The sequence below is a fragment of the Bufo gargarizans genome, chromosome 5, assembly GCF_014858855.1.
Source record: "Bufo gargarizans isolate SCDJY-AF-19 chromosome 5, ASM1485885v1, whole genome shotgun sequence".
In the NCBI taxonomy this organism is placed as follows: domain Eukaryota; kingdom Metazoa; phylum Chordata; class Amphibia; order Anura; family Bufonidae; genus Bufo; species Bufo gargarizans.
In genome coordinates, this window is record NC_058084.1 from 395,755,409 (window position 1) to 395,778,524 (window position 23,116).

Here is a 23,116-nt window from a genome sequence, read left to right on the forward strand (position 1 = left end):
ACGTATCTTGCTTACATGAATAAAGCAGCTATGGCCACGGTACCTGTAGCCCATGCTCTGAGGGTTTGGCTTAGCCAATTAGGCAGAGACATCGAAGATGGCGTCTCCAGGGAAGATCTACTCCGGCAACTACCGTCTTTGAAGCTGGTGGCAGAATTTCTTTGCGATTTTCCAGTTGACGCCTTAAGGCTTATTGCTAAGAACATGGCTCTTGCTAATTCTGTTAGAAGAGCCATATGGCTAAAACTCTGGTCTGGAGACCCCTCTTCCAAGAGTAACCTGTGTTCCCTTCCCTTCGAAAATTGGCAAATTATTTGGTTCTCATCTCGATAAACTTCTTGAGGCCAATATGGAAGATAAAGCGTTACGTTTTCCACAGCCTAAACGCAAAGAGAAAAGATTTTTTTGTCCCTACAGGGGTCAAGATTCCAGGAGATCTACCTTTAGAGGCTGTTCCAGTCATGGAAGATCTGACCATAAAACCTGGATTCCTGCGGAGAAGTCCAGAAAAAAGAACGACGATAACAGATCTACCAAACCTGAGTTCTTACGCCAGAGGTCAGAAAGTGGGAGGACGCCTGGCTTTCTTCCACCTCAAATGGCAGCAGATTACTTCAGATTGTTGGGCACTGAATGTTGTTCACAATGGCTATGCTCTAAAGTTCAACCATCTACCAAGAGACAGGTTTCTTCTCAACGATGGAAGAGACCCAGAGATCGTCCAGCTTTTAAAAGAGTTTGTGGAAAAAGGAGCCCTAGAACCAGTTCCAGTTCATCAAGAATATTCAGGAGTCTACTCCAGAGTCTTTCGTGTTCCCAAACCCGATGGAAAAAGTTGCTTAATTATAGATCTCCGTTATGTAAATCGTTGCATGAAGAAGATCCATTTCAAAATGGAAACAATAAGGTCCATTACTGCAGTCCTCAGAAAGAATCAGTTTATGTCCCCCCTGGACTTAAAGGACGCATACCTCCACATTCCGATCCAGTTACAATTAAGAACATACTTGAGAGTCGCCATCAGGATGGGTAAAAGGACGCAGCATTTCCAATTCAAGGCCCTCCCGTTCGGCTTGTGTTCTGCCCCAAGGGTCTTCACAAAGATTGCTATCATTGTTGTTGTGGAGCTTCGTCTTCGGGGGATTTAGATTTTCCCCTATTTGGACGACTGGCTTGTCGTCGCAGAGTCAGAGAATCTTCTGCAGCATCAATTAGAAGAGACCATAAAACTTCTCCAGTCTGTAGGTTTCCTGTTAAACTGGGGAAAGTCCGATCTGATTCCTTCCACTTCCAAGATTTTTCTCGGCTTCCTGATAGACACGGTCTCCATGAACCTTCCTCTACCAAAGATGGAATTACCGAAGAAGGCGATAAAGACACTTATATCTCTGCCGTCACCGTCCGTCCACAGAGTTATGAAAACACTGGGACATCTGACAGCTGTTGTGGATGCAGTGCCTTGGGTGACTATCCACACCCGAGATCTTCAGCAGAATTTACTCCAGTCTTGGCGGCTCAGCCGTTACCAGTTGGGGGCGAAGGTGAAGTTATCTTCCTCCACAGTACAGAGCCTCAAATGGTGGCTTCACTCAAGCAATCTGATCAAAGGGAAGAATTTCCAGTTTCTCTCCTCAGTAACCATCACGACGGATGCATCCGGTCAGGGCTGGGGAGCGCACCTCAAGAACAAGTGGGTGCAAGGCCGCTGGTCCCCCAGATAAATCGGACAGTCTTCAAATTACAAAGAATTGAAAGCTGTACTGTTAGCACTGTACAAGTTCAAGACCGAGGTGTCAGGGAAATCAGTGCTGATCCGTTCAGACAATCTTGTCACAGTATTTTATTTGAACAAGCAAGGGGGCACGAGGAGCAAGCCCATTCTGAAATTATGCAAGAAGATTTTCAAATGGGCAGAATCACATTTTGCGGAGTTGAAAGCTCTGCATATCAGAGGCTCCTCGAATACGCAAGCGGATCTTCTGAGCAGAAAAATAGTCAACCAAGTGGAATGGGAACTAAATCCTATTGTCTTCCAAAGCATTGTAGCCAAGTGGGGTTGTCCGTCCTGGGACCTGATTGCATCGGCAACGAACAAGAAGTTAAGCAGGTTCTGTTCTCTGAAGATCTCCGACAATCTTGCAATGGTAGATGCTTTCTCAATGAGTTGGAAGAACCTTTCCGCCTATGTTTTTCCCCCAGTTCCTCTCATTCCGAAGACATTACGGAAAATAGTAGAAGAGAAGCCTCTATTTGTAATAATGATAACCCCCTTTTGGCCGAGGAGGTCATGGTTTCCGCTCCTCCTTCATCTGTTCAGGGGAGAATTCTGGAAGCTCCCTCCACGTCCAGATCTTCTTCTCCAGAACGGCCTATATCATCAGAGTCTAGACCGTCTACATCTTGCCGCCTGGAAGTTGAAAGATCTAAATTAGAAGCAAAAGGTCTCTCACAGTCTGTCATTAATGCTCTTCTTGCCTCTCGCAAAGACTCGACTAACAGGAAATATTCTAAAATATGGAGAAAATTTGTTTCCTGGTGTTCTGATTCTGGCCACAATGACCTTGACGTCTCTTCAGTACTGCAATTTCTTCAAGATGGGTTTCAGAAAGGTCTCAAACCAAATACCTTGAGAGCCTATATGACTGCCATTAACTCCATGACAGAAAATAAATTCCTTCATCACCCTCTAATCCTCAGGTTCTTCAAGGCAGTTAGAAGACTGCAACCAGTGCATAGGGATCCTACACCTATTTGGGACCTTTCCTTAGTCCTAAAGAGACTTACCTCAGCACCTTTTGAGCCTTTACAAGATGTAGATCTCAAATGGCTTTCTTACAAGGCTTTATTTCTGATGGCCGTCACTTCCGCTAAGAGGCTGGGAGAACTACAAGCCTTGTTGTCTAGATCTCCCTATGTACGCTTTTTACCAGATGGAGTCCTATTGCGTACAGTTCCCACTTTCCTGCCGAAAGTGCCTTGTCCCGGTATCATTTCTCCCGGTATTTTTTCCTGATCCTGTTAATGAGCAACAGATACTTCTGAATACTCTAGATGTTAAAAGAACATTACAAATCTATCTCCAAAGATCTAAAGACTTCAGGAAATCCGAAAATCTTTTTGTTCTCTTCGCTGGTCCAAGAAAGGGACAACTGCCTTCTAAGGACTCTCTTGCGAGGTGGATAAAGTCCACAATTATGGAAGCCTGTTCTCTTGAAGCCCTTCCTCTACCCTTTCCAATCAGGGCCCATTCCACCAGAGCTGCAGCAACCTCCTGGGCAGAAATGGCGCAAGTTCCCATTGAAGATATTTGCAACGCCGCATCATGGTCCTCGTCTCTGACGTTTGCTAAGCACTATCGTCTGGACATCAGTGCTAGGAGCTCAGCCTTTGGTACTGGGGTTTTGTGAGCAGCCGTGGATGAAAGTCCCTCCCTATGAGTTCTATAAAAATACCATGATGTGCTGCCGGAGGACGATAGGGGAAAGGAAAAATTTGTACCTGGGATTTTACTTTCCTTGAGTCCGGAGGCAGCACAAGTTTACCCTCCCTAACAAATTTATTTTGTGCATATGTTTGCCTGAGTCTATTTCTTCAACACGCCGAGGCATTCTGAGAGGGGTCCCTTATAGGGGAGGCCATTAATTTAATTAACTAATCGATTACTTGTTTTGCTAGGTGGGCGGTCCTAGAAAGAAGAAGACACACTATTAACCCATGATGTGCTGCCTCCGGACTCAAGGAAAGTAAAATCCCAGGTACGAATTTTTCCTGTACTATGCATTCTGAATTCAGAATGCTATTATTTTCCCTTATAACCATGTTATAAGGGGAAATAATACAATCTACACAACCTTGAACCCAAACCTGACCTTCTGTGAAGACGTTCCGGTCTGGGTACCACATTTAGTTTTTTATCGTGCGCGTGCCAAACACATAGCACCCGCACAATAAAAACTGAACAACGAAACGCAATCGCAGTCAAAACTGACTGCAATTGGGTACCTACTCGCGCGGGTTTGCCGCAACGCATCCGGACCTTATCCAGACACGCTCGTATGAAAGAGGCCTAAGGATGGTATAAACTCAGACAGGCTGTTTAGATTAGGGTTGCACAATGTTTCGAAATATACTTTGATGAGCTTTTTGGTACAATACTGCCAGTATTTTATCATTAAGCTGTGCTGCTGCAGAGCTTAGTAGCAGGTCCAACTGAAAGAACATAGTGGGTCATTTATCATTAGATATATAGTATAGTGTAGTGGGGCACACCCACATCTGGACACAGCATAGATACACTGTTATGTATAAAAACAATATACATGTATTATATAAAATGTATACAAGGTAAAAATAAAACAATGAAAAAAATTATATAAAAAAAATATATGTAAAACTAATGGGTTTAAAAATACATCAATCTCACAGGGACTCTGTCACCACTTTCTAACCCCCCCTTTTAAAACTATTGTTCTCTCCATGCCGCCCTTGTGATTACAAAGGTGTTGTTATAACATAAATTCGCGGTCTCGTTTTGATAAAAATACCTTTTATGTAACCTGTCAATCTCTTTGGATAAGGTGCCCAGGGCGTTTCTGAGGGTCTGAAGCTGCCGCCTGCCGCCGCCGCCGTTGGTGCCCAGCTCCTCCCCTGATCCTTTCAGCGCCGCCTGAATGTAAAGAAATCCGCCTCCGGCTCTCGCTCAGTCAGTGCCCCCTCCTCCTTTTCAAAGATCGCGCGCGTGCGCACAGGCCTGTGCGCACGCGCGCGATCTTTGAAAAGGAGGAGGGGGCACTGACTGAGCGAGAGCCGGAGGCGGATTTCTTTACATTCAGGCGGCGCTGAAAATATCAGGGGAGGAGCTGGGCACCAACGGCGGCGGCGGGCGGCAGCTTCAGACCCTCAGAAACGCCCTGGGCACCTTATCCAAAGAGATTGACAGGTTACATAAAAGGTATTTTTATCAAAACGAGACCGCGAATTTATGTTATAACAACACCTTTGTAATCACAAGGGCGGCATGGAGAGAACAATAGTTTTAAAAGGGGGGGTTAGAAAGTGGTGACAGAGTCCCTTTAATCGCAGTATGTGTGACAACCTCTCTACATGCGTGCGTGCGTGTTGCGGTTTGAAAAGTTCTTACCACCGGCTCCTAATGTTGAGTTGTATTGTGCAGTACTGGTTTAGGTAGGCACTTGTGAGATCACGCCGGCGTCTCTTACTGTGAAGCACTGTTTGAATCAGCGTCCCAAGTGTCTTACTCAATACAGGCAAAGCTCATTCCTCCCCAAGATGATCTAGGAGCACTCCGGGACTTGTAGATTGTAAATTGTAGATCTCAAGACATATTCACCAGGGGACTATTCACATAATGTAGCCTACAGCCTACAGAGGTTAACTAGATACTGAGACTGTTGGTATAGTTGCAGATATACTTTAGTTACATGCCTAATAATAATATCATTCTATAAGTATCTTGATCATAAGTGAACAGGGATTTTATGGTGTGGTTGTAGTGCGATATTAGAAAATACTAAGCAAATACGGAGGACTTACCATTGACCCCATTGGCCTTTTATAGAATTTAGAAACACCTGGCTGGGAAATGAAAAATAGCCTTTTTAAAAAAAAAAAAATACTGCTTTAGCCCCAGAACTTTAATTTCCACAAGTGGTAACAGGAGAAAAAGGACCCCACAATGTATTACCAATTTCTTCCTGCATACTGCAAAATCCCATATGTGGTCGTAAACTGCTGTTTGGGCACACTGCAGGGTTCAGAAGAGCAAGAGCAGCAAGTGCATTTGAGGCCTAGTTTGGTTATTTATACAGCACTGGCTGACAACTGCAGAGGTTCAGAGATCAAATAAAAAATAAACCCCTAAGAAGTGACTATGCCCCTCACAGAATTTACCAAGGGGTCTAGTGAGCATTTTTACCTAACAGATGTATTGCAAAAATTAATTCACAGTTTTTATATTTTACAGATTGTGCAGCAAGCTCTGGACAGTGCCAGGCAAGGACGGACATGCATAGTGATTGCTCATCGATTAAGCACCATACAGAACGCTGACAATATCGCAGTGATTAAGAACGGGAAAGTGGTGGAATACGGCACTCATGACCAGCTATTGGCTAACCAAGCTGATTACTATGCTCTTGTGAACGCACATGACTCAGACAATTAGGCCTTATACACATGCAAAGTCTTACCCTGGGTTCACACCTGAGCGTTTTACAGCGCGTTCAAACGCGCTGTAAAACGCTTAAGACATGAAAACCAATGCTTCCCTATGGGAAGGGTTCACACCTGGGCGTTTTACAGCGCGTACGAACGCGCTGTAAAACGCCCGACGCTCAAACAAGTACTTGAGCTTCTTTGGGGCGTTTTGACGCGCGTTTGTGGCCATAGGACACTGCAGTCAATGACACAAACGCGCATCAAACGCGCGTTTACTATTACAAAAAACGCGCATAAAAACGCGCGACAAAAACGTGCGTAAAACGCGCGTTTGAGGAACGCTTAGGTGTGAACCCAGGGTTACAGTACTCCAGTACAGAACTTCTAAGTACTCCATGTGGCTCTGTGAGGTTGTGTATTCTACTTGTAAGCAATCACTGAAGGGGAGAATAAATAAATATACAGTATGTGAGAAACAAAAACCTCTTTGTGCCTTTATATCAAATCAGAGGAATAGAGTAGGCCCATAGATTTCTTTCAGTGCTGTATAATAAATCTACACAACTTGCGTCTGTATGGTTTTCTTGTTTAAGGCCTCATGCACACGGCCGTTGTGTGGCCGTTCCGTGCATTGGGGACCGCAATACGTCCGTGATCCGTCTGCACCGCAAAAAAAATAGAACTATTTTTTTGTGGTGCGGAGGCACGGACAGAAACACCACGGAAACACTCCGTAGTGCTTCAATGGGGTTACGTGCCTCCGTCCCGCACCGCAGCTCCAGATTGGGAACCAATTCAAGTAAATAAGTTCACAACCGTGATGCGGGGAGCACACGGCCAGTGCCTGCATATTGCCCGGCTGTTCGGCCGTGTGCATGAGGCCTAAGGCTTAACTGAAATTTCACAACTGTATAGGATCAAAAGAAAAAGGTTTGGTACCATGTTAGCCAGTAGTGTGAAATAGGGCAGACACTCAGGGGCGAGGATAAGGTCTGACCGTCACTCCATAAAGGAGAAAAAGACAAGTTTCCCTGTTGCCAAACATTTTGATGATCCTGGCCATAGCATTACAGACCTCCAAGTATTAATATTCGGCTACTTTCACACTAGCGTTTTTCGTATTTTCTGGTATTGAGATCCGTCATAGGGTCTCAATACCGGAAAAAAATACTCTTCCGTTTTGTCCCCATTCATTGGGACAGAACGTAACTGAACAGAAAGGAATGCTCCAAAATGCATTCTGTTCCGTTTGGTTGCATTATCATACCGGAGAGCAAACCACAGCATGCTGCAGTTTTCTTTCCATCACGGGATGCGGAGCAAAATGTTATGACCCACAATGCAAGTCAATGGGGACGGATCCGTTTTCTCAGACACAATAGAAAACGGATCAGCCAGGATTTCCACACGCCAGTGGTTTTCTCACACACAATCTAACACAATAGAAAATGGATCAGCCAGGATTTTCACACACCAGTGCCTGATGCATCAGACTAGATCATTCTGGGTGCCACACCAAAACTTTGTAAAACGAGACACGTTTCTTCTGGCCACCTGCGTCAGCCGCTATTTGGATGTTACCACCCGTATGATGCCACATACCTGCTGCCATGTGTTCCTACTTCCGCCCACCATCTTGTGCTGTTACTGCCACTGCTTTTGCACCCCACCTCACCATTCTGTGATTGGGCCACTATGTTAAAAGTGGGCCTAAGTGGTCTCTTGGACCTTAGCGTGTCTCTGCAGCCTCTCTGACAAATGTTGCTAAAACTACATCTTTATTATATATACATTAAAACACATATAAGCCTCTTGGGATCAATGGGTTAAAACTCTCAGAAATGGGTTAGATCCAGGATATGGTATCTAGTACTTGTATGTAATTCACATGTCTGTCCATGTCAGCCCTAAAGGGTTGACTTCTCTCTAGATTCTTGAACTTCTTAAATTGGAATACCCTATCTACCCTTCCTGGCCTAAAATTTGAAGAGCCTGTATCCCTACATGTTTCGCCGAGCGATTCGGGGGATACTACACAGGTTCGTATAATGAACCTGTGTAGTATCCCCTGAGTCCTCTTTCACACGGCCGTTGCGGAAAAATGTGTGGGTGCGTTGCGTGAACACCCGCGATTTTTCCGCGCGAGTGCAAAACTGTCATGGTCTTACCTTCTTGCTGTTCTCCTTCGTTTGACATGTGCTGGCGGCCATCTTGGTTTCTGGGTTTCTTGTAGCCTCCCACCCTGCGGCTTCTCCTTCCCACTGGGAGGAGCTGGATGCCTAGCTCATATATATAGGAGGTCTGTGGCTTCAGTTCCTTGCTTGGTCCTCCTGTGTTCACATGCTTCCAAGACTGCTGCTGCTTCTGGTTCCTGATCCTGGCCTCGTCTGACTACCCCGCTGGTTCCTGATCCTGGCTTCGTCTGACTACCCCGCTGGTTCCTGATCCTGGCTTCGTCTGACTACCCTTCTGGTTCCTGACCTCTGGCTACGCAAGACCCTGCTTCGGTTTAGCCATCCGTTTGGACTTTTGCTTACAGCTTGATTTTCAATAAAGCCTTCTTATTCCCACTTATCTCTTGTTGTACGTCTGGTTCATGGTTCCATGACATTAGGACCAAGCCATGAATTCTGACGGTACAGGGCCATCCTCGCTACCTACGCTGATTGCCAGACTTGATCAGCAGGATCACCTGTTGGGTCCGTTCGCTGTGGCGTTGCAAACCCTGCTTGAACGCACGGCTCATTTCGCTTCCGTTGCCGATGGGTCGGTTGTCGCTCCTGGGCCCGCTCCTACTGCCGCTCCGGTTGTTGCGCCAGAGTCTACCCCGACACCTGTTGCTGCGCCTGCGGTGTCTCGGGGTATGACCGGTTCTGCCCCCCTTCCACAGCGCTTTGGGGGAGAGCCAACTCAGTGCCGAGGTTTCCTTAACCAGGTGGGCATTTATTTTGAGTTGCTGCCACATGCCTTTCCTACTGAGAGATCAAAGGTGGGCTTCTTGATCTCGCTGCTCTCGGACAAGGCCTTGGCCTGGGCCAGCCCTTTATGGGAGAACAACAATCCGGTGGTTGCCGAGTTTTCCGGTTTTGTTGCTTCTCTTCGGAAGGTATTCGATGTGCCGGCTCGTGCTGCCTCTGCTGCGAAGCTCCTTATGTCCATCAGACAGGGTTCACGATCCGTAGCTGAATACGCCATTGAGTTTCGTACCCTGGCAGCAGAGGTGGGCTGGAATAATGAGGCCCTGGTCGCTGCTTTCTCTCATGGTCTCTCGGATGCCTTGAAGGATGAGGTTGCAGCTAAGGACCTACCAGTGGAGCTCGAGTCTCTTATTTCTTTCCTGATTTTGATTGACACCAGACTCAGGGAGAGACCTTCCTTTAAGGAGAGCCTGTGGAGGCCTTCTAACAGATTGGCGCCTACGTTTGCTGTCCCACCCGTGCCTCCCTCTCCTCCCACGCCTCCTGGGGATGACTTGTCTGGGGGTGAACCCATGCAGCTGGGGTTTGCTCGCCTGTCCGAGGGGGAGAGGGTACTCCGGAGACGCGAGGGCCGATGCATGTACTGTGGTCTCGGTGGGCATTTTCGGTTGGCATGTCCGAACTGTCCGGGAAACGCTCGCACCTGAGATCCTGTCGGGGGCAGATCTTGGGTGGAGTCTCCTCGTCCCCGGTTTCTCGTGTTGACAAACCACTGATCACTGTTGTCCTCTCCTGGGTCGGGGGCTCGGTGACGACCCAGGCGTTGGTGGACTCTGGTGCTGGTGGTTTGTTCATTGATAGTGTGTTCGCTGCCGCCAATTCCATTCCTCTGCAGCCTCGAGGTTCCCCACTGGCTCTTGAGGCGATAGACGGCAGACCCCTTCTGCCGCCACACGTGACTCATGAGACCCTTCCAGTGGGGATAGCCATTGGTGCCGTTCACAGAGAGTCGGTCTGTCTCCAGGTGATTTCGTCTCCACACTACTTGGTGGTCTTGGGGTACCCCTGGCTCCAGAAGCATAATCCGACTTTCGATTGGAGATCGGCCGAGATCCTCTCGTGGTCACCGCAGTGTGGGGCTAGTTGCATCCATGGGCCTGTCAAGTTGCTGTGTACTTCCTCGGACTCTCTGTTGCCTCCTGAATACGAAGAGTACCGGGATGTATTCGATAAGGTGCGCGCGGTTGCCCTACCTCCGCACCGCCCATACGATTGTGCCATAGAGTTACAATCTGGTGCCGTTCCTCCTCGTGGCAAAGTCTATCCACTGTCGGTAGCGGAGAATGAGGCCATGGAGGAGTACGTGAGGGAGGCGCTTTCACGCGGACACATTCGCAAATCCTCGTCCCCGGCAGGGGCTGGATTTTTCTTTGTGAAAAAGAAGGGCGGTGAGTTGAGGCCTTGCATCGATTACAGGGGTCTCAATCGCATCACGATCAAGAACGCTTACCCGATACCCTTGATTTCCGAGCTGTTCGATCGCCTCAAAGGGGCCACGGTCTTTACCAAACTCGACCTGAGGGCGGCATATAACCTGGTAAGGATCAAGGCGGGCGATGAGTGGAAGACCGCGTTTAACACCAGAACCGGTCATTATGAATCCTTGGTTATGCCCTTTGGGTTGTGCAATGCGCCCGCAGTTTTCCAGGAATTCATCAACGATGTTTTCCGTGACCTGTTGCAGCAGTGTGTGGTGGTCTATTTGGATGACATCTTGGTATATTCTGAATCCATGGAGGCCCACATTATGGATGTCAGACGAGTGTTGCAACGGTTACGAGAGAACAGGCTGTTCGGTAAGCTTGAGAAATGCGAATTTCACCGATCCCAGGTAACCTTCTTAGGTTACATCATTTCCGCTGAGGGGTTCTCCATGGATCCTGAGAAGGTTTCGGCTGTCTTACAGTGGCCCCAGCCCAGTGGTCTCCGTGCCCTGCAGCGCTTTTTGGGCTTCGCCAATTATTATCGGAAGTTCATCAGGGACTTTTCTATGCTAGCCAAGCCTCTCACGGATCTGACCAGGAAGGGCAGTAATTTCCAGGTCTGGCCGCTCGAGGCCATCCGAGCTTTTGAGGCTCTAAAGTCCGCCTTTGTGTCGGCTCCGATTCTGTCGCATCCCAACCCTGGGTTGCCCTTTGTCCTCGAGGTGGACGCGTCTGAGACGGGAGTAGGCGCCCTTCTGTCTCAGCGTAGAACACCAGAGGGCCCTCTGCTTCCTTGTGGGTTTTACTCCCGGAAACTGTCTTCCGCGGAGTGCAACTATCAGATTGGTGACAGGGAGTTATTGGCCATCGTGCAGGCCCTTAAAGAATGGAGGCACTTGCTCGAGGGTTCGGTGGTTCCGGTTCTCATCCTGACGGACCACAAGAATCTGACCTACCTTTCTGAGGCCAAGAGATTGACACCACGTCAGGCCAGATGGGCTCTGTTCTTGTCACGTTTTAATTACGTGGTCTCCTACCTACCCGGTTCCAAGAACATCAGAGCGGATGCCTTATCACGGCAGTACTCCGAGCTGTCCAGGGAGGAGTCGATTCCGACTTCGGTCATACCTCCGAATCAGATCCTGGCCGCCATTCGCACCAGTCTGACCTCTCCCCTGGGTGAGCAGATTTTGGCGGCTCAATCTGGTGCTCCCTCTGGGAGACCCAACGGCAGATGTTTTGTGCCTGAGGAGTTGCGCACTCGGTTGTTGCGAACCTACCATAACTCCAAGGCTGCGGGGCATCCTGGAAAGAATCAGCTGTCCTGGGCTGTTTCACGTCTGTTCTGGTGGCCTTCTCTACGTTCCGACATCGCCGCATATGTAGCGGCATGCTCCGTTTGTGCCCAGAGTAAGTCCCCTCGGCACCTTCCGTTGGGCCTTTTGCAACCCATAGCCACCGGGGAGCGCCCATGGTCACACCTGGGGATGGATTTCATTGTGGACCTCCCTGCATCCCGAGGCCATACGGTCATTCTCATGATTGTGGATCGGTTTTCCAAAATGTGCCACTGTGTTCCTCTCAAGAAGTTACCCTCTGCACAAGAGTTGGCCACGATTTTCGCCTGGGAGGTCTTCCGGTTGCACGGTTTGCCCAAGGAGATTGTGTCGGATCGGGGGAGTCAGTTTGTGTCCAGGTTCTGGCGCGCCTTTTGCTCCCAGTTGGGGATTCATCTCTCTTTCTCCTCGGCCTACCACCCTCAGTCCAATGGGGCCGCAGAACGATCCAATCAGGCCTTGGAGCAATTCCTTCGTTGCTATGTCTCCGATCACCAAGACAATTGGGTTGACCTCCTGCCTTGGGCTGAGTTTGCCAGGAACACGGCGGTGAACTCTTCCTCTGGGACGTCTCCCTTCATGGCCAATTATGGGTTCCAACCTGCCGTGTTACCGGAGGTATTCTCTCCCCAGGATATTCCGGCTGTGGAGGATCACCTTTCCGTCCTACGTGCTTCTTGGGTACAGATCCAGAGGTCCCTTGAGGTCTCTGCGCAGCGCCAGAGACTCCAGGCTGATCGCAGACGAGCGCCCGCTCCTTCCTACCAGGTCGGAGACCGTGTATGGTTGTCCACCCGCAACCCCAACCTTCGAGTGCCCACTCCCAAGCTGGCGCCTCGCTTTGTTGGTCCCTTCCGAGTGCTTCGCAGGGTAAACCCGGTAGCCTATGCCCTTGCGCTTCCTCCTGGCATGCGGATCTCCAACGTGTTTCATGTCTCCCTGTTGAAGCCATTGGTGTGTAATCGTTTCACTTCCTCGGTTCCTCGGCCCCGTCCGGTCCAAGTGGGCAATCGTGAGGAATATGAGGTGAGCAATATCCTGGACTCACGCCTGGTCCGCGGTCGGTTGCAGTTTTTGGTCCATTGGCGTGGTTATGGTCCAGAGGAGCGTTCCTGGGTTCCCTCCGCAGATGTCCATGCTCCTGCTTTGCTCCGAGCCTTCCACGCACGCTTCCCTCAGAAACCGTTCCTTACTCCGCGGAGGAGGGGCCCTTGAGGGGGAGGTACTGTCATGGTCTTACCTTCTTGCTGTTCTCCTTCGTTTGACATGTGCTGGCGGCCATCTTGGTTTCTGGGTTTCTTGTAGCCTCCCACCCTGCGGCTTCTCCTTCCCACTGGGAGGAGCTGGATGCCTAGCTCATATATATAGGAGGTCTGTGGCTTCAGTTCCTTGCTTGGTCCTCCTGTGTTCACATGCTTCCAAGACTGCTGCTGCTTCTGGTTCCTGATCCTGGCCTCGTCTGACTACCCCGCTGGTTCCTGATCCTGGCTTCGTCTGACTACCCCGCTGGTTCCTGATCCTGGCTTCGTCTGACTACCCTTCTGGTTCCTGACCTCTGGCTACGCAAGACCCTGCTTCGGTTTAGCCATCCGTTTGGACTTTTGCTTACAGCTTGATTTTCAATAAAGCCTTCTTATTCCCACTTATCTCTTGTTGTACGTCTGGTTCATGGTTCCATGACAAAAACATTGCAATGGATTTTGCACTCGCGTGAGGAAAGTCGCGCTTGTTTGGTACCCAAACCCAAACTTCTTCACAGAAGTTCGGGCTTGGGATCGGTGTTCTGTAGATTGTATTATTTTCCCTTATAACATGGTTATAAGGGAAAATAATAGCATTCTGAATACTGAATGCATAGTACAATAGGGCTGGAGGGGTTAAAAAATAATAATAATTTAACTCACCTTAGTCCACTTGCTCGCGTAGCCGGCATCTCCTTCTGTCTTCATCTTAGCTTTGTGTAGCAACAGGACCTGTGGTGATGTCACTCCGGTCATCACATGATCCATCACCATGGTAAAAGATCATGTGATGGATTATGTGATGACTGTGATGTCACCAAAGGGCCTTGTTGCTACACAGAGCTAAGATCAAGACAGAAGGAGATGCCGGGCTCCGCGAGCAAGTGGATTAAGGTGATTAAAATTATTATATATTTTTTTTAACCCTTCCAGCGCTATTGTACTATGCATTCTGTATTCAGAATGCTATTATTTTCCCTTATAACCATGTTATAAGGGAAAATAATAATGATCGGGTCTCCATCCCGATCATCTCCTAGCAACCGTGCGTGAAAATCGCACCGTATCCGCACTTGCTTGCGGATGCTTGCGATTTTCACGCAACCCCATTCACATCTATGGGGCCTGCGTTACGTGAAAAACGCACAAAGAGGAGCATGCTGTGATTTTCACGCAACGCACAAGTAATGCGTGAAAATCACCGCTCATGTGAACAGCCCCATAGAAATGAATGGGTCATGATGCGGGTGCAATGCGTTCAACTCACGTATTGCATCCGCGCGGAAAACTTGCCCTTGTGAAAGGGGCCTGAAGACGCCGAAATGCTCGGCGAAACATGTAGGGATACAGGCTCTTCAAATTTTAGGCCAGGAAGGGTAGATAGGGTATTCCAATTTAAGAAGTTCAAGAATCTAGAGAGCAGTTAACCCTTTAGGACTGACATGGACAGACATGTGAATTACATACAAGTACTAGATACCATATCGCAGATCTAACCCATTTCTGAGAGTTTTAACCCATTGATCCCAAGAGGCTTATATGTGTTTTAATGTATATATAATAAAGATGTAGTTTTAGCAACATTTGTCAGAGAGGCTGCAGAGACATGCTAAGGTCCAAGAGACCACTTAGGCCTCTTTCACACGGGCGTCATATTTTTGGCCCGATAAGAGGCGGGTGCGTTGCGGGAACACAAACGATTTTTCCCGCGAGTGCAAAACATTGTAATGCGTTTTGCACGTGCAAGAGAAAAATTCCGCATGTTTGTTTCCCAAACCCGAACTTCTTCACAGAAGGGGCTTGGGATCGGTGTCCTTTAGATTGTATCATTTTCCCTTATAACATGGTTATAAGGGAAAATAATAGCATTCTGAATACAGAATGCATAGTAAAATAGTGCTGGAGGGGTTAAAAAAAAAAAAAAATAATAATAATAATTTAACTCACCTTAATCCACTTGCTCGCGCAGCCCGGCATCTCTCCTGTCTCTTTCTTTGCTGATTGCAGGACCTGTGGTGACGTCACATGATCTTTTACCATGGTGATGGATCATGTGATGACCGGAGTGACGTCACCACAGGTCCTGCAATCAGCAAAGAAAGAGACAGAAGAGAAGCCGGGCTGCGCGAGCAAGTGGATTAAGGGGAGTTAATTTTTTTTTTTTATTTTTATTTTTTTTTAACCCCTCCAGCGCTATTTTACTATGCATTCTGTATTCAGAATGCTATTATTTTCCCTTATAACTATGTTATAAGGGAAAATAATAATGATCGGGTCTCCATCCCGATCGTCTCCTAACAACCGTGCGTGAAAATCGCACCGCATCCGCACTTGCTTGCGATTTTCACGCAACCCCATTCATTTCTATGGGGCTTGCGTTACGTGAAAAACGCACAAAATAGAGCATGCTGCGATTTTCACGCAACGCATAAGTGATGCGGGAAAATCACTGCTCAGGTGAATAGCCCCATAGAAATGAATGGGTCGGGATTCAGTGCGGGTGCAATGCGTTCACCTCACGCATTGCACCCGCGCGGAATACTCGCCTGTGTGAAAAGGAGCCTTAACCCTATTTTTCTGTAACTAATAGCGTGGCAACCTCCTGTGGGATCCTATCGTTTGTCATAATTATTATTGGGCCACTATGTTGACTCCTCATGCTGTTGCCACCTCACAACTGTCACTGGTCTGCTATTGTGCCTGTTTAGCCTTGTTGACATTACCATTTAATTTTCCTTTCTTCTGATCTGTCAGAAGGATGGAAAAATGAGAAACACAGCAGATCCTTCCTTTTGAACAGCATTTTCCACTCTATTCTATTCCAAAGGTTTTCAATGGAGTTGAAGTCTGCTGTGAGTGAACCAGTTGATTCTTCCACACCTAACTCACTGAACAATAGTGTTTGGCGCGAATATTCGAATAGTGAATAATAATCTTGAATATCGGCACTTCGAGAAATTCATGAATATTTAGAATATTGTGATATATATTAGCATTTTCGAATATTCTAGATTTTTTTTTTTATCTGAACCTATGATCCCTCCCTGCTTCTTGCTTGTGGGCCAATGGGGCCAATGAGAAGGCTGCAATGTCTTTGTCTGAACCAATAGGAAAGTTGCCTACCCCTTACTATATAAGAACCTCCCCAGCAGCCATTTTCTACAGTTTTTTGAGACAGCAGTGTGTCTGTTTTCATTAATTACATTAGATAGTTAAACTGTATTTATAATACAGATAGTTAGTGGGAGATAGTCAGTGTAGGTTAGATTGTGATATACAGTAGTGTAGCTGATAGGTTCCAGTGCAGGGTGTTAGGTAGTGTGATTGGTTTTGCTGTCCATGCATACAGTACAGACCAAAAGTTTGGACACACCTTCTCATTCAAAGAGTTTTCTTTATTTTCATGACTATGAAAATTGTAGATTAACACTGAAGGCATCAAAACTATGAATTAACACATGTGGAATTATATACATAACAAAAAAGTGTGAAACAACTGAAAATATGTAATATTCTAGGTTCTTCAAAGTAGCCACCTTTTGCTTTGATTACTGCTTTGCACACTCTTGGCATTCTCTTGATGAGTTTCAAGAGGTAGTCAACTGAAATGGTTTTCACTTCACAGGTGTGCCCTGCCAGGTTTAATAAGTGGGATTTCTTGCCTTATAAATGGGGTTGGGACCATCAGTTGCGTTGTGGAGAAGTCAGGTGGATACACAGTCTATTCAGTAGGACTATCAGCTGTTAGATGCTTTTTTCTTGCCATAATACAAATTCTAAGTAAAGAAAAACGAGTGGCCATCATTATTTTAAGAAATGAATGTCAGTCAGTCCGAAAAATTGAGAAAAACTTTGAAAGTGTCCCCAAGTGCAGTCACAAAAACCATCAAGCGCTACAAAGAAACTGGCTCACCTGCGGACCGCCCCAGGAAAGGAAGACCAAGAGTCACCTCTGCTGCGGAGGATAAGTTCATCCAAGTCACCAGCCTCAAAAATCGCAGCTTAACAGAAGCTCAGATTAGAGACCAGGTCAATGCCACACAGAGTTCTAGCAGCAGACACATCTCTAGAACATCTGTTAAGAGGAGACTGTGTGAGTCAGGCCTTCATGCTAGAATATCTGCTAGGAAACCACTGCTAAGGACAGGCAACAAGCAGAAGAGACTTGTTTGGGCTAAAGAACACAAGGAATGAACATTAGACCAGTGGAAATCTGTGCTTTGGTCTGATGAGTCCAAATTTGAGATCTTTGGTTCCAACCACCATGTCTTTGTACGATGCAGAAAAGGTAAACGGATGGACTCTACATGCCTGGTTCCCACCGTGCAGCATGGAGGAGGAGGTGTGACGTTGTGGGGGTGCTTTGCTGGTGACACTGTTGTGGATTTATTCAAAATTGAAGGCATACTGAACCAGCATGGCTACCACAGCATCTTGCAGCGGCATGCTATTCCATCCGGTTTGCGTTTAGTTGGACCATCATTTATTTTTCAACAGGACAATGACCCCAAACACACCTCCAGGCTGTGTAAGGGCTATTTGACCACGAAGGAGAGTGATGGGGTGCTGCGCCAGATGACCTGGCCTCTACAGTCACCGGACCTGAACGCACTTGAGATGGTTTGGGGTGAGCTGGACCGCAGAGTGAAGGCAAAAGGGCCAACAAGTGCTAAGCATCTCTGGGAACTCCTTCAAGACTGTTGGAAGACCATTTCAGGTGACTACCTCTTGAAGCTCATCAAGAGAATGCCAAGAGTGTGCAAAGCAGTAATCAACGCAAAAGGTGGCTACTTTGAAGAACCTAGAATATGACATATTTTCAGTTGTTTCACACTTTTTTTTTATGTATATAATTCCACATGTGTTAATTCATAGTTTTGATGCCATCAGTGTGAATCTACAATTTTCATAGCCATGAAAATAAAGAAAACTCTTTGAATGAGAAGGTGTGTCCAAACTTTTGGTCTGTACTGTACATGCTACGGACATAGTGCTATAATGTCACAAAAATACTTAGTGCACCAATCAGTAATATTTAGTCAGACTTGCTAAAATGTGAAGTTTCACATATTGCAGCAAAATATAAAAAAAAAAACACTTACAGACCAGGCTGCACCTTTTCCTCAGAAATCCTGTGCACTATTCTGGCTGTCTCAATCCCAAGGCCCGTATGCCCTAATGCTGGCTTTATCCTTGGTAGAAAAGTTCCTCAGGTATATATCCCTTGCTTTAGGTAAATAATCCTTCTGCCCTTCAGCCCTCAGGTTGGCTGGTTACTCTTCTGTTCTGCTCTGCACTTTGCATTATGGGAACTGCAGGTTTTTCAAGAGGTACACTCTTCTCTTGGTGACGATCTTCTGAGCTAACTCTGGCTCAATATCCTCAGGCAGGCTGGGCTGCATCCACTAGCCTCCTGGTGGCAACTAGAAGCCTGGGCTGTCTAGCTGCATGTCAGGAGGAGGCCCTCAGCTTCTCTCTGGCTAAGGTGCACTCTCACTTCTGTCTCTACACAGACTCCTGACTACACAGACTAACTCCTCCCTGTCTGGGCCTGAATATATATACTAGGGGTTCCCTAGCTCCCTCTAGTGCCTAGGAGAAGGAACTATACCCTAATAGGCCTGCTACACACATCACAGGGAAAATACACATAAATACATATGATAATACATTAAAATGGACTGTTAAATACACTGCCACTGTCCCTCAGGAGTAGGAGTACCATGTGGCCCAATTGACCCTTGTGTAGTGCCCACATTTACCTAGTGGGACACTACACATAGGCAGTGGCCAACTGACCAAATAGAATGTCTCAATAGTAGTTCAATTTATCCTCCCTCTGAGTGAGTGGAAAAAGGCCCCCATTTTGTACCGGTAGCAAGGGTCTAACATATTTGAGAGCCAGTAGTCATCCTTCTGTCGAATTGCGATTATGGTATCTTCCCCCCACCACTCCATGCTGGCTGAACCCCTGCACCGCTACTTCTTCCCAGGCAGGTAGGTTCTACCCCGGGCACATTTGGCTCCGAACCTCCCACTGCTTCCATCCTGCTGACTCCCGGCCACATTGGAAGATTCATAGCTGGCATTATTTCTCACAAAAATCCATCACTGGCTTGTACTTTGACATGGCAGAGAATACGGGCTGATCATTGCGATTCTCGCTGTGCGCCAAGGTATGTCAGCAGGGACAACTGTGGCTTGAACAACAAACATCTCTCTCATACATATCTTAGAACAGACAATGATGCACATGCAGCAGTGGAACACAGCAGAAGAAGAGCAGTTGAAGTATCTTGCTGCCTGCCTTATAGCTGTTGGGGACACACAAATGGAATTTGCCATGGAGAAAGAGGATGATGGAGATAAGGATCAGCCGTACAACTGCTGCTGCCATCTGCATTATGCCAATGCTGTGACCTGTCTACCATTACGTTCTGTACTGCTGCTGCCTCCTTCATGCCAGTAATGTAACCTGCCAACCACTACGTTCTGTAAGGCTGTTGCTGCCGCCTCCATCATGCCACTAATGCGACCTGCTAATCATCACGTTCTGTACAGCTGCTGCTGCCACTTCCTCCATAATACCACTAATGTGACCTGCTAACCATCATGTTCTGTGCAGCTGCCTCCATCATGCCACAAAGGCTGGCTGCAAAACATTCACGTTCTGTATAGCTGCTGCTGCCACTGTCTCTATAATGCCACTGCAAAAGGAGGAGGTGGAGGAGCAAGAGGACATTGATGAGGATGGCACCGGCTAACACACCCAATCGTCTCAGGCTACTTTCACACCTGCGTTAGGTGCGGATCCGTCTTGTATCTGCACAGACGGATCCGCACCTATAAATGCAAACGATTGTATCCGTTCAGCACGGATCCGTCTGCATACACTTAGTCAAAAAAAGTGTAAGTCAAACAGATCCGTCCTGACTTTACATTGAAAGTCAATGGGGGACGGATCTGTTTACAATTGCACCAATATTGTGTCAATGTAAACGGATCCATCCCCATTGACTTACGTTATAAGTCAGGACGGATCCGTTTGGCTCCGCACCGCCAGGCGGACACCTAAACATTGCAAGCAGCGGTTTGGTGTCCGCATCCAGAGAGGAATGGAGGCGGAATGGAGCCAAACTGATGCATTCTGAATGGATCTGCATCCATTCAGAATGCATTGGGGATAAACTGATCCGTTTGGGGCTGCTTGTGAGAGCCATGAAACGGATCTCAAAGGCGGATCCTGAAACGGCAGTGTGAAAGTAGCCTTAGTCATAAGGGCAGAGTCAGAAAGAACTGGCATTTTGGGCACGGCTGACCAGAATGGCCAACTGTTTGTTCACTTGCTTGATTGGAGCTCCTCCAAGGGGAAAAAAAAAGAGAGGAGGAGATAAAGAACTAATAAAATTCACAACTACTTTAAGTTAAACCAACCTCTATGTTATGGAAAACCTTTACCACTATTTTGTGGAAGCTGATAGATCGTGGCCCTCAATCAGTATTTTCTGGAAGCATACAAATGCACTATAATATACTTTCTATGTTAGAAAGTATATTATAAGTATATAACACCATCCTGTGTATCACACCTATCGTTGCCCTATTAGCTAGCGTTTGGTGTCCCTAAGTTCCTAATAGCCTATCCCTGCTCCAAAACGCAACCTCTCCCTACACTGGCAAAACACATAATGTAAAATGGCTGCCAGATCGGGTTCTTTTATAGGGTTGGGGTGTGGCCATGTGCTGAAACATCTCAATTGGCTGTCCTGTCCCACCAGATAGAAGTGTCATGGGTCAAAGTTTGGCGCAATGCAAAAGAATATGTCGGATGTGAATATCGCCATATGTTAGCATGTTTGGCAAATCATGAACACGCAAAATTCGCTGCGAAATTACCGCCGGATGAACTGCAAGGCCATCTCTATTATAGAGTCTGGAGGTGGCAGCAGCATGAGCAGACCACAGAGTGGCACAATAACAGAGTCTGGAGGTGGCAGCAGCATGAGGAGACTACAGAGTGGCAAAATGACAGAGTCTTGAGATGACGGCAGTATTAAGAGGCCAAAAAGTGGCACAATTACAGAGTGTGGAGGTGGCAGCAGCATGAGCAGACCAAAGAGTGGTATAATGACAGAGTCTGGAGGTGGCAGCAGCATGAGAAGGCCGCAGAGTGGCACAGTGACAGTGTCTGGTGGTGGCAGCAACATTAGGAGGCCGCAGAGTGGCACAATTACAGAGTGTGGCGGTAGCAGCAGCATGAGGAGACCACATAGTGGCACACAATTACAGAGTCTGGAGGTGGCAGTAGCATGAGGAGACCACAGAGTGGCACAATTACAGAGTCTGGAGGTGGTATCAGCATTAGGAGGCCGCAACATGGCACAATGACCGGGTCTGGAGGTGGCAGCAGCATGAGGAGGCCGCAGAGTGGCACAATTATAGAGTGTGGAGGTGGCAGCAGCATGAGCAGACCAAAGAGCAGTATAATAACAGAGTCTGGAGGTGGCAGCAGCCTGATAAGGCCGCAAAGTGGCACAGTGACAGAGTCTGGTGGTAGCCGCAACATTAGGAGGCCGCAGAGTGGCACAATTACAGAGTGTGGAGGTGGCAGCAACATGAGGAGACCACAGAGTAGCACAATTACAGAGTCTGGAGGTGGTAGCAGCATGAGGAGACCACAGAGAGGCATAATGAAGAGAGTCTGGATGTGGCGGCAGCATTAGGAGGCCGCGGAGTGGCACAATTACAGTGTGTGGAGGTGGCAGCAGCATGAGCAGACCAAAGAGTCTAGTATAATGACAGAGTCTAGTGGTTGCAACAGCATGAGAAGGCTGCAGAGTTGCACAGTGACAGAGTCTGGTGGTGGCAGCAACATTAGGAGGCTGCAGAGTGGCACAATTACAGAATGTGGAATTTTCAGCAGCATGAGGAAGCAACAGAGTGGCACAATTACAGAATGTGGAGGTGGCAGCAGCATTAGCAGACCACAGAGTGGAAAAATGACAGAGTCTGGAGGTGGCAGCAGCATGAGGATACCACAGAGTGGCATATTGACAGAGTCTGGAGGTGGCAGTGTCCCACATATGTGTGTAAAAGGGACACTTTAACCACCTCAGCCCCCCTAGCTTAAACACACTTAATGACCAGACCACTTTTTACAATTCTGCACTACACTACTTTCACCGTTTATTGCTCGGTCATGCAAATTACCACCCAAATGAATTTTATCTCCTTTTCTTCTCACTAACAGAGCTTTCATTTGGTGGTATTTCATTGCTGCTGAAATTTTTACTTTTTTGTTATTAATCGAAATTCCCAAAAGTTTTGCAAAAAAATGACATTTTTCACTTTAATTTGTAATTTATTTATTTTTTTAACGACATCTATATATACATTTTTCACTAAATTTATTGTTCTACATGTCATTGATAAAGAAAAAAAGGTTTGGGAAAAAAAATGGTTTGGGTAAAAGTTATAGCGTTTACAAACTATGGTACAAAAATGTGAATTTCCGCTTTTTGAAGCGGCTCTGACTTTCTGAGCACCTGTCATGTTTCCTGAGGTTCTACAATGCCCAGACAGTAGAAAACCCCCACAAATACCCGATTTTGGAAAGTCGGGGTCACTTGTGGGGTAGTTATACTGCCCTGGCATTTTAGGAGCTCTAATGTGTGAGAAGTAGTTTGAAATCACAATGTGTAAAAAATGCCCTGTGAAATCCGAAAGGTGCTCTTTGGAATGTGGGCCCCTTTGCCCACCTAGGCTGCAAAAAAGTGTCACACATGTGGTATCGCCATACTCAGGAGAAGTTGGGCAATGTGTTTTGGGGTGTCATTTTACAAATACCCATGCTGGGTGAGATAAATATCTCAGCAAAAGACAACTTTTCCCATTTTTTTATACAAAGGTGGCATTTGACCAAGATATTTATCTCACCCAGCATGGGTATATGTAAAATG

General features: G+C 47.1%; 1 protein-coding gene across 1 annotated transcript in view; it reads left to right on the top strand.

Moving 5' to 3' along the window:
- Window positions 1–6,184, top strand: part of LOC122939473 (ATP-dependent translocase ABCB1-like) — a 578,859-nt gene extending 572,675 nt beyond the window's left edge. Inside the window, exon 26 of the mRNA XM_044295545.1 lies at window positions 5,984–6,184. Within this exon, the coding sequence (XP_044151480.1) occupies window positions 5,984–6,184 (201 nt within the window). The remainder of the gene's footprint in view (window positions 1–5,983) is intronic.
- The last annotated feature ends 16,932 nt before the right edge of the window (window positions 6,185–23,116 follow it).